The following is a 12,196-nucleotide window of genomic DNA, read 5'->3' on the forward strand; positions in this document are numbered from 1 at the left end:
TTCATGGCTAGAAAAGGCCGATTTGTTTATGCTTTGTTTTAAAATCAGAGTAATCTTTTAAAGAAAACAGTTGTGGAATTTGTTCCCAAACAAAATATGATAAAACTTTATGAAAACATTTCTCAAAGAGAATGTACTTTTCATTAATAATAAAACCTCGGGATGTCATGTTCCGATACAGACCAAAAAGCATAAACAATACAATTAAACCTTACAACTGCTATTTACAACTACTGGTCTATAATCCAAAATCTCTCGTCGAGTCAACCAACTTATACTCTTGTGCCACTACCTGTAATGCAAAGAAAACTGAGTGGCTCGGGCTTGGGAGCCTGGTGAGCATATAGGGTTTTCGACCCACAATAATATAATTATTATATTCAATCATCAATCAATAAATCAATCAATCAATCCAAATTACCCATCCCCATTATCTCCTTTATTTCTTAAGGATTTACCCTAAGAATCAACTATCCTTTATTCATTTAATTCCTAAGGATTGACCTAAGGAATTGACACAAAGTCCACCACTGCCCAGGTCCTCAAATTACAACCGGTAAACACTTAGTTCAACATACTTAACGAACACCTAGTTCTAACACTCCTAGTGAACATTTAATTCAAAACATTTGGTGAATACTTAGTTCTAAAACACTTAGTGAACACACTCAGTTCAACAACACCAAGTGAACACATCTAGTTCAAAAATACTTAATGAACACAATCCTCTAATGAACACATAGTTCGAAAACACCTGATAAACACATAGTTCAAAACATCTATTAAACACTCAGTTCAAAAATACATGATGAACACATAAGTTCAAAACATCTAGTGAACACTTAGTTCAAATATACTTAATGAACACGTTGAGTTCAAGCACTAAGTGAACACATAGAGTTCAAAATATTTAATGAACACATTGAGTTCAAAAACACCAAGTGAACACATAGAGTTCAAAAATACCTAATGAAACACATTGAGTTCAAAAATACTTAGTATTTCGTCTCACATCAACTATTTCATCTACCCATGTTCTACCCAGCATATTTGTAGATGCAAACACATATACAATTTAAATCTTTTAAAACATGTATAAAATATTATTTCAACATCCATCTCAAGTAAACAAACAATGTATAAACACATAGTACGTACTTCATAGCAAATACTTCATATCTATGTGTTAGAACAAAGTAACTACACACTCACTTGATAATACGATGATCGGACAACACTACGACTCTAAATGTAGTATTCTTCGGTGAAACCAGGATGCTTCCTTGAAAATCGGGCCTCTCGCGGGCAGAGTCTCGGCTCGGAAAACTCTACTTCTCGGGATCTTCGGGGCTTTGGGACTTGTTTCAGGTGTCGGGATTGATACCGGGGCTTCGTGGATATAGCTTGCACGTAAAACGAGGTAATATGGGTGAGAGAGAAGAAATTTGGCAACCAAACTCGACTGCACTTGTGATCTATTTATAGGGTGAATTTGGTCTCGAACGCAGCGCGTTCCGCCGTGCGTCATGGCTTACGAACTTCGGACTTGACATGCGACGGGACAGGCTCTGGGCTCCGAACGCGAGGCGTTCCCTATTTGAACGCGGGGGGCGTTCCCCCTTTGGTAAGTGTGCCTCATACTTCTTCATATCTTTCGCATACGAGCTCCGTTTTCGACGTTCTTTATATCCACGTGAAGGTGAGATTATGCTCTACAATTCTCGTTTAGACTCCGTCGGCAAATTTTGACTTTATTTTTATTATATTATTTTTAGTAGGCCGGGACAGGAAAACTCCATTAGAAATTCATAACTTCTTTATCCGACGTCCGTTTTCATCTGTCTTTCTTCTGTTGCACTACTATCGACAAGATCTTCAATTCTCGTTTAGATTGTTTCGGCTAGAAACCACTCGATCTCATATTCGAACTTAGGTTGCATACAGTTAAGCTGAAACTTAGAAAAATCATAACTTCATCATACGAAGTCAGATTTGGACGTTCTTTTTATGCACGCTCTCGGTTTAACGTATTCTACGACTTTCGTTTAGATCACTAAGGCCAAATATCGCTCTATCATAAATTCACTATTTACGCCGTGCTGTGTCATGTCGGCTCTGTCGCGAAATTTCGATAGATCATAACTTCTTCGTTATAACTCAGATTTCGACATTCATTATATATTCAACATCCATGTCACGACTACTACAACTTAGTTAAGATTACTCCTTCTTAATAATCTTCCATCAGAAAGTCATTTTCGACGCTTATCGTCTCTAAATTGACTAGCCCGGATCTACAGGCGTTACAGTTATCTCCCCCTTAGGATGATTACGTCCCGAAATCTTCAACAAAATAGGACTTGTATAATGATTCCATATGTTATATCTTCATCCTAAGTAGTAACCGTAACTTCTATGTTTCCTCAAAAGAGTATCTAACTCTTGGACTTCTCGATAGCAAGTAGTGCTCAATCTAACATCTGCTCTTCATACTATGTTGGACTTTCAATCGTAATCTTCGAGTTATAAAATAAATCCTTATTAAGGACTCCTTCTTCTTCTTAGGATATGTATTTTCCTTTATTTATTGTAACAGACCGATGGGTCATGTTCTAACGACCTCTCATCGTATGAAGCAACGTTTAGACTCAAGTCTCTTAGAGTCAAATTCCATAATGGAATATACCTTCCCTCATATTCTAATGTGATATAATCATATTAATTAATCCCTATTACCAATATTCAGTTCGGATAATGTAAGATTTAACTGGGTAATTGATATCAATGGTCATGATAATCAATCGGTGCACATAATGGTCATATAATGCAATTCACACACATTAAAGTTTATTACTTTATTAACCTAACCTTAGGATTTGGCTCATCTTTAGTTACAATCGTCAATGGTCATGGTCAACTGTGATTCAAGCAAACATAGTTAGATTGGTCGTCTACAATTTATTTTCTCAACAATAGGAAATTAAGATACAAAGTCTAACATATATATATATATATATATATATATATATATATATATATATATATATATATATATATATATATATATATAATCAAACAAACAAGATAAAATAAATAACTTATAAAATCCAGATAGCAATCAAACCATAATTTTAGGGTTTATTTATCTCCAATAAAAACCAAAAGGGTTTTCATGCCCTAAATAAAAAACAAGAACACCAAGAATTAATAAAAAAAATATGTTAAACATAGACAGTAAAACAAACCAAATGATTTCCTAATGATTCTTCTCTTGATCCTTTAAATTCCTACTACATAGTAGTCTTCTGGCCTTCTGATCGGCTTCTAGACACTCAAACTGACTTTTTTGAAGCATATCATCATATATGACACGTTAGTACAAGGATAATGACATATATGTAAAACTTTTTCGTCACTAAAAACATTTCGCATATAGTTGTTCGACGCGTTGCGTATATCAAAACCAAAAACCGAACAATCTAAACTAAATACAAAGTCTTTTAATAAAAACAAGCCAAACAATGAAAATACAAAGTCTTTTAATGAAACAAATAACCAAACAATCTAAACTAAATGAAACCGTTTTGTGATAACGGCGCCAAAAACCTGATATGTAAAATCCAATTTTAAGTTTATAACCAATTTCACTAGAACTGAGACTTATAAATAAAAGCAAGCGCACCCAATCATTTAGTAGTGTAGCTTTGGTAAGCACATGTGTCGAACACTAGGGAATGCGTATGATTCAGTTCAGAAAATCTGATAGTTAAACTACAGACAACAAAACATAATGAGGAAGTTTTCATCTAAACTAAATTAAACTAAGAAGCAAAGCAAAACAAAACAAGGATGGAAAATTGGTTGAAAACATATAAGTAAATGTACTTTTAGTTACACTTGATTACACCCTTGACATGCAACGACAAAAAATTGCTTGAAATAGTATAGCCAAATATCGAATCGGTTGAGTCAAGGCCAAGGCAAAGCATGACTTGGTCGAGTAATAGGTTGTTCCAAAATTTCAAACTTGTCCGATTTAAATCAAATTAAATTTCTTATTACTTTTTATAAGTTATGATATGATTAAATTAAGATAAGTATGATTGGTAGTCATGATTATGAGGGTCTTAACATATCCATTCATTAATACGTGGTATAAATGTTAAACATATATGACTATTAAGTGTTCATATCTCCCCATTTTAATAAAACAATAGTTTTAATCTCAATTTGACATGTGTCATCCTATTAGGCCTCCTAATTAATACATATTTTATTCTTTTTTTGCCAAGTGACTTCCTATTAAACCTCCTAATTAATACATGTCACTTGTCAACCTATTGATTCTCAATTTCAAATTTCAAATTTTAAATTTCTCACTCTAATTAAATTAAATTAATAACATTAGAATAAAAATTAAAATAAAATTAATAAAAATTATAAGAAGATATAATTTCACATATTTATTCAAATTAACGATTATAATTTTATATAACTAAAAAAATTCCATTTAATTAATAATTTATTTAAAATAACTGAATAATAATTTTGAGTTTTCACCATGAAAGTTTAATTAATTTTGTCACCGTGGTTCCCACGGGTTATATACTAGTAACACTATAAGTGAATATAAGTGTTAAGGTGAGTTACTCTCATGAATACATGCCCTTAAACTTAATTTGTAAAGCATGACTTTTGTTAAATACATCCTTTTATATATATATATATATATATATATATATATATATATATATATATATATATATATAGTATGATGTGAATAATGTGTCAATGCATGTAAACACATTTTTGGAAGATTCATAAAGAGGCTTAAAGACTTTTTGAAGAGGAAAATTATATTAGATTCTTAAAGAGTTTCAAAAGAGTAAAATTGTTTATGAATGTTTTAAAGAGTCTTCAAAGAGTAAGAGTTTGTTTAATTGATTTAAAGAGCTTCAGCATAACTATTGCATTCATATAGGATTGGTTATGTCTTGAGTAGTGTTGTAAAACTCGGCCGAGTACTCCCTAATCGGCCCCATACCGAGGTGAGTTCCAGAATCCGAGTACTCCTTGATCGACACCTTACTGAAGCGAACAGTGTTGTAATACTCGACCAACTAGATGATTAATATGTATAATATATTTAATTATTTATTATTAAACACACACACATGTGATTATTACTATATATATATATATATATATATATATATATATATATATATATATATCTTAAATTTTCAGTAATTATTCACGAAGTGAGACCATTGTGTGTTTTTCAGTTTTTGTGTATCACATGTATCTAATATTGTTATATATTTCAATCAACTTATGATTTTGACATATATAATTTCCCTAAAAATATTTCCACAAGAACTTACCGAATCTAAGTACTCCCCGAGTACTTGCTACTCGGCAATCGGCCGAACAGGTACCGAGTAAAGAGTTCTACATCCTTGGTCTTGAGTGAAATCCCAAGCACTAAAGAGTTGAACTAACGAGATTTAGACAAATGTATCATATAAGTAAACAATGTTTATTTTGTGATTGACATTCTAGAAAGGTCATGATTGAGAGGATATGCATTGCAAACCTATTCCACGGTCTCATGTGTGGTGATCAAATGTTTCTACTTTCTAGAATAAGAGTAGAAAAGAAAAGAACATGGCCTCTAAGTGGGTTTAATGAGAGATGTGAAATCCTTGTATATGCCCCAGATTATCATCATGTCCTTTTAGAGAAAGAGAACAGTATGAAAGTAGAGAATGAGAAAGGGAATAGATGTATATACATTGTATTTTGTATTGTTTTATTTATTATGATTTTAAGAGTTAATGTGTTGCAATGCTTGCATCTATATTATTACTTAATTTGATTTCTTTGTTGAAATGAAAGAGTTTAAAGGTTTTTAAACTTATTTTAAGAATGTTTAAGTTCCCTAAAAGTTGATTTATGTGAGTACTCACTACACTTTCTACATCTAACATTATATTTTAGCATGTATTGCAAGCTAGCCAAAGATTCATAGGCATGGTCATTCTATTCTAAAGGTAGAGATCCTTAACAAAGGATTGAAAGATAGAAGTTCTCTATGTGAAACATAGGATCTTATATATCATATTAAGGAATTAAGGAAACAAGAACTAGAAGAGCTGAAGAGCTTAGATTTAAAAAGACTTTTTTGAATGTAATAGTAAGAAACTTTAACTGTCGATTTAGATGATTATTTCAACCTTACATTTGTTTAACTTTTAACACTAATTTCAGAGATTTTAGTTTGCAAAAAAAAACTTTTAAGATTAAATATATTGATTTTTACGTTAATAACTTCTATTATGTGCGAGAGGTGTTTCACCACGTCAAGGGATGATCGAGCATTTACCGGACAAATATGTACAAAAAGTTGTGGTTTTTTTTTGAACTAAGGTAAACTATTCGGTGAACACAATTAACATATTATTGATAAGTCGTGTACATTGAATAAAGATTGTTGGTAATACATGTATGTATCTATTCTATCTTCTATACTATCTAATCTAATAAGAGTATACGGTATGGGCAACGAGAAGTCTAATTTTTGCTGATGTGGCACCTCATAACCTAGTCATAACAAGATGAACAACACCCATCCTTCTTGTTAAGAGGATGTTATGGCATATCTTGTTGTGACGAGCACAAGAAGCAACGGGAAGTTTAATTGGTTGTTGCCTTTATCAACCAATCAAATCATTTTATTTCTTTCTCTCTACTTCTTAACATGTTATAACATGGAGAACGCCATTTCCCCATTGGTATTATGGTGGTGTTATAGATGAGGTGGCATATGAACTTGGTGTTATAACGTGACTCATACCTAATGCTCTAAATGAATCAAATTCTGACACATGTCATCTTCTCATTCAATTCGTCACATGTCATTTTGCCGTAGCTTTGAAATATTTATTTTTCATTTATTATTTACTTTATTTTTCATTTTTCAATATATCATTAATTTAGTTTTCATAAACTAAATGTGCCATAATGACTATATTAATTTCTAATTGCAAATTTGAATCTCAAATAAACTTACAGTTTAAATTTTCGTATTTAATATTTTTTTTATAATTAACTCGTTTAGTACATAGCTCTAACAACTAAACACATAATTTTAATTTATTTATTTTCGCATGTTTTTTCCTCATAATTTTCATTTATTTCAAATTTCAAATTCAAAAAAACTTCCCGTTTAACATTTTTTATTTAACATTTTGTTTTAATCAACTTGTATAGTATACAAGTTTCAAAGTAATACAATGAATAAAAACCATTACCCTTCGATGCTATTATAAGTTTAATGTAAGCTTGTGTTGAAATATATCTTCTCCAAGGAAATCAACTTTTACAATTGTATTTTTACTTTTATCAGTTTTTCAAATAGTAAAAATTTAAAGTATGTTTAGTTTTTGTCCAAAAAACTATTTACAACCCTTTTGCTCCAACGACAAGAAGTTGTAAAATAGATAACAAAAGTCTATTATTACAGTAACAATAGAAATTTATAAATAACTAGGATTTTATGCATCGCACGTTGGGTCGTCAGTAACGTATTCGAGAAGTAGTAGAAAGTAAGTTGCTATATTTTGAACAGAAACTTAGGAAGACTTAAGTTGACAAACCACAATAGTGAATGGTCAAAGTCATGCCAAGCAAAGATAACCAAAACTGTATTATATGCAAAACGTATATGAATATAAGTAAGTAAGATTCAAATAATTAAAAAAAAAACGTATTACGTGTGACTCAGCTCATACGTAAGAAACGTATATAAAAATAAGCACTGGAACGTAAAAAAATTACAAAGAAACATAGACGAACTTGAATTTATACCGAAACATACATAAAAAAACAAATAATTTTTTTAAATTAACGAACTAAAGTTCTAAATTTACGTCGAAACGTTGGTCACCTCTAATTTATACCGACGTATACGAAAGGTTAGAAAATTAGGAGTGGTAGCCGTAGGTAAATCATATTATATATATTACGATGGATAAAACAAAAGTTAAGAAAATAGAATGGGTAAAATTGATGTTTTTTAAGTTTAAGTATAGAAGTGAATATAACATTTTAAAAAGTAAAGGGTTGAAGATGTTATTTCATAAAGTATAAGAATGATAGCAAACTTTGTAGGAGGACTTAAATTGCAAAAGTTAAAAATTATAGGCGTTGGTGATTAAAGAAAAGAGAATTGGCAATTATAAACAAAAAGTGAAAATGAAAGGGCGAAATGAAATATAAGAGAGAAACAATAGGTTTTTAGAAGATGTATGATTAAGTAGAAGATACAATGCGGTCTTGACTATTTGATTTGTGCATTGTGACTCAATTGGCCAGTGGGCGGGCTTTGACTGATAAATGGGCGGTCCAGACAGAACATGCAAGTTTCATCACTCCTAATTTCGGGCTTCAAGTCAGGGCCCATTAGTTCACCTCTTGAGACTTGATTGGATTTCATGAGATACAAATACAATACATGTACCATTAACTATTGTACATTGTTTGCTACAACGGAAGGAATTTTTTCACATATAGAATGACCAAATCCAAATCAAATAAACAAGTATTCCTAGATAAAAACAATTGTCAAGATACAACAAATTGACTTCTTAAACTACCAAAAAATAAAAAGTAATTTGTTCTTTTAAAAAAATGGCAAGAAAAAAAAACACTATATTTTCCCTATCTTAATTTACACCACCATCTTAGCTAATCCACAACTGTTTTGAGCTCCAAATATTACAAGAAACCAACCAAACCAAACCGCAATTAACACCAAAAAGAAAAACAGATTGGAAATGTTATGTTTTTTAGTTTAAGATCAAGCTTTGCACATACAAGGTGTCAAAGGGTTCTCCCATATGTCATAATTTGGAAACGTTGCTTCCGGAAGCCCAGTGCGTGTCTGATGAGTCATCACAACATCTTCAACAAAAGTAGCCCATCCCATGTACGGATCTCCTAAAGATTTGGAAAGCAACCCTTTATCTGGTTTTATAGATTTTTGTCTATGACCCATGTACCTTCTTGCTCCAATTATTAATTTCGCAAAATTCCCTCCATGTGTCATTACAAAAACATCCGATTTCAAGCACACCAAGAAATCTAAAGCAGCCAAACTTGTCACGTGCTTCCGGAACCCATCTAGTTCGTCTTTTGTTGTCAGTTCCTCTTTCGTTACCTGCCATAGTTATAATTTATAAATAAAACATAATTGAAAATGTAGGTTTTTTCGGTGGTTTAAAGTTGAAAAAAGAGCACATACAAGATTTGGGAACATGTTTCTAAGTGGGGCCATACGATTCTGTCCACCATAGACCTGCCCGGAAGCAACGTAGATTTGGGTTTCTTTTGGGTAGCCCATTGCCCGCAGCATGACCGCTACTTCCCCGGGCTCAAGCGGGCAGCGCCCTTCTTTCCTTTTTTGTAGTGCAAGTGGCCATAAATGGGAACCATCCTGCACAAACAATAACTTCATATTTCAATTTTCACCAATAAATAAATAAATAAAAACATCTAACCTTAAATCGCCTAGGCCATTCCTTTAATCTGTATAATCCCATCAAAGCTTTCTCTGCCCTTGTCCCCACAAAGTCACAAAATGAAAGCCCTACCATCCCTTTCTCGAATCTAAGATGAAGAGCCCTGTTCGACAACATATTCATTCTTATACCTTTTTAAACAAACAAATCACATAATTTTTTGTCTAACTGAAACTTACATAAAAGGATTTGGACTTCCTGTTCGATTTCTCATCCTTGCTACCAGTTGCTCAGCCATATCATCAATCTCTGGAAGAAACTTGAGAGCATGATAGTTAACCCTGCACCTTAGTCTGTTGATTTCTTGAGGGACATTGTCATAGCTGTGTATACAAACAAATAAAAGGTTCAGAATTAATTTAATAAAAAATTAACTAGAAGAAAAAACATACCCAAGTCGATCTACAAAAGGCTTCAAGGCCATTATCTTTTTCTCTTTAATTCTGGGCAAGACATTGTCAATGTAGAATTGTGCTGGTGCATACTTTGGGATGTTTTTCACTGTCCGTCTGTATTGCATTTAATTTAAACACATTTTTTTAGCAAACTATATCATAAATGCATAAAATACTTTTAAACTTTCTCTTTTTGATATTTTGTTCAACCTTATGCTTGTGAACAGCTCTGATTTATCAGTAAACCATGATGGAATATCTCGCACAATTTGCACATCATCTTTTAAGTAATCAATGAAATGATCCACGTCAAATATGTCCTCAAATTTCCTAAAAAAGAAAAATGTTAAACTCATAAGCAAATATAGGAATCAAGAACAGGCTAAATAATAAATATATATAACTCACGTTTGGTCTTTCCAGATCTGATCTTGCTTTAACACAGGCAGAATAAGAGTGGCATTCATGATTTTGGCAACAGCAACAGCATTGCATATCTACATTAAAAAAGGAAATGTAACAGATCTATCCGATAGCCTTTATCAGAAAGTGTTAAAGAATGAAACTTACAGCAATTCTTTGTTGATTTAGTCCACCCTCTGCATGAATAAATATATATCCATTTGTTTCATTTGCCTCAGGAAGATCTGCAGACAACCAAGAACAAAAGATTGTATAAGAATGATTGGTCTCATGAATAGTCATGATAAAGAATCCACATAGAGTTCTATATAGGTTTAAGGTTTACCTGAAATTGCACCAATGCATCTTTCAGCACATGGCTTCCAAGAAGTGGTGGTTGATAATGGATTCTCCCATAAAGAAGGTGGCTCCTTGACCTAATGAGTAATGACAGCAAAAAAGAAAAGATACAGCTTTGAAGTTAATTGATGGGCTTGACTGCATTGCATATGGTATAACAACCAAGAAGTCCAGTATAGCTTACACGGGGGCAATGGAGCGTAATGCCATCTTTCTTGCATAAGTATGGTGCATTCTACAAATAGTTAAAATAGATCGGAGAACATTAGTTTAGTTTTAAAAACAACTTCTAAGTGATACTATGAACAGGTCAACTTTGATTTGACTAAGGCAAAGCAGATGCAATTGGCTTGGTCAATAACAGGGCTTAGTTTTCTATGTTGTGGTGGATCCAATAATCTTGTCATGATTACGAAATGCTCAAACTATACAGCTAAATCTAATGTACAATATCACATTCTGACCTATGCCTAAACTAAGACGTATATCGGAATCGATTTGAATATATGTACACACTGCTCCACATCACCGACATCCTGAATTCTTGATTACATCCATATGTGAGATCTTAACATATGGCATTCGCTTTAGAGATCATTAAAGAAAGGTTCACTTCAAGATAAGTAGGAGTCCCTAAAATCCTTTCGAATTAATCAGACTTGCGATTTTAAGTAAAGTATAATGTGTTGTCGGAGTTGTTTTCTGGAGACATTATATGGTATTCGAACAAAAATCATATGTGTGCTATATGAATCAAGACCGATTGAAATTGAATTTGATTACTCACCAGACGACTTATGACCGAATAAACGGAAAAGATTCCGGCAAAGACGATGACACTGATGAGTAGAAGCAAGATCTTGAAGTTGTTGGAATAAAACCTAGCACTTTCATCTAATAACTGAAAATGATTGGAGAATAGTGAACGGAACCGATCTCTAGGGTAACGATCGCGACCACCGTCGTCGTCGTCGTGGAGGGGATGATTGTCAGAGGAAAGCGGCGATGTGACATCATCGCGTTTCCTAGGAGACGGTGTTGCTCTGCCGCCGATCGAGCTAGAGTGGCGGAGCTCCGCCATGGCTCGCTTCGGACTGTAGGCCAGCTTCGGGGTTTTTGGTTACTCGCTGCTAAGTGTGCGTGGTGTCTACTGTTTGGCACTGTCTGTTTTATTATTTGTAGTAAACTACAGAAGCAGTCCCTATATTATTACCCAATTTCCATTATTATCACATGAGTTTTCACCAATAACAACAATAACAATACCCTAATCGTGCCTAAATAAGATAAAAGGAAGTAAGGCAGGACGAGTGGTGCAACACATCTAAAGAGCGGCGTCACACTTCTTTTTAAATAAATTTTTTTAAAAAAACTTCATTTTTGACAAAAACATTTCATTACTTAAAAAAACATTACATTGCAACCTTAACATGCAATGTTAAAATAACTAAAAAAACA

At 32.7% G+C, this 12,196-nt stretch overlaps 1 protein-coding gene across 2 annotated transcripts; it reads right to left on the reverse strand.

The window, feature by feature from the left end:
• Nucleotides 1–8,590: 8,590 nt before the first annotated feature.
• On the reverse strand, nucleotides 8,591–11,938 carry LOC111881532 (protein PECTIC ARABINOGALACTAN SYNTHESIS-RELATED). Of its 2 annotated transcripts, none has more exons than XM_023877920.3 (11): nucleotides 11,526–11,938; nucleotides 10,923–10,973; nucleotides 10,725–10,815; nucleotides 10,547–10,623; nucleotides 10,385–10,473; nucleotides 10,187–10,306; nucleotides 9,974–10,090; nucleotides 9,761–9,904; nucleotides 9,561–9,684; nucleotides 9,305–9,511; nucleotides 8,591–9,220 (listed from the first exon to the last, which is right to left on the reverse strand). In XM_023877920.3, exons 1-11 carry the CDS (start codon nucleotides 11,817–11,819, stop codon nucleotides 8,861–8,863), a joined length of 1,674 nt encoding a protein of 557 aa, XP_023733688.1. In that variant the 5' UTR covers nucleotides 11,820–11,938; the 3' UTR covers nucleotides 8,591–8,860. The 2 variants fall into 2 exon arrangements, with proteins under 2 accessions (XP_023733688.1, XP_023733689.1); XM_023877921.3 differs by having other exon boundaries at nucleotides 9,305–9,496; nucleotides 11,526–11,931.
• Between the last annotated feature and the right edge of the window lie 258 nt (nucleotides 11,939–12,196).

Source organism: Lactuca sativa, chromosome 3, assembly GCF_002870075.4.
Source record: "Lactuca sativa cultivar Salinas chromosome 3, Lsat_Salinas_v11, whole genome shotgun sequence".
Taxonomy (NCBI): Eukaryota; Viridiplantae; Streptophyta; class Magnoliopsida; order Asterales; family Asteraceae; genus Lactuca; species Lactuca sativa.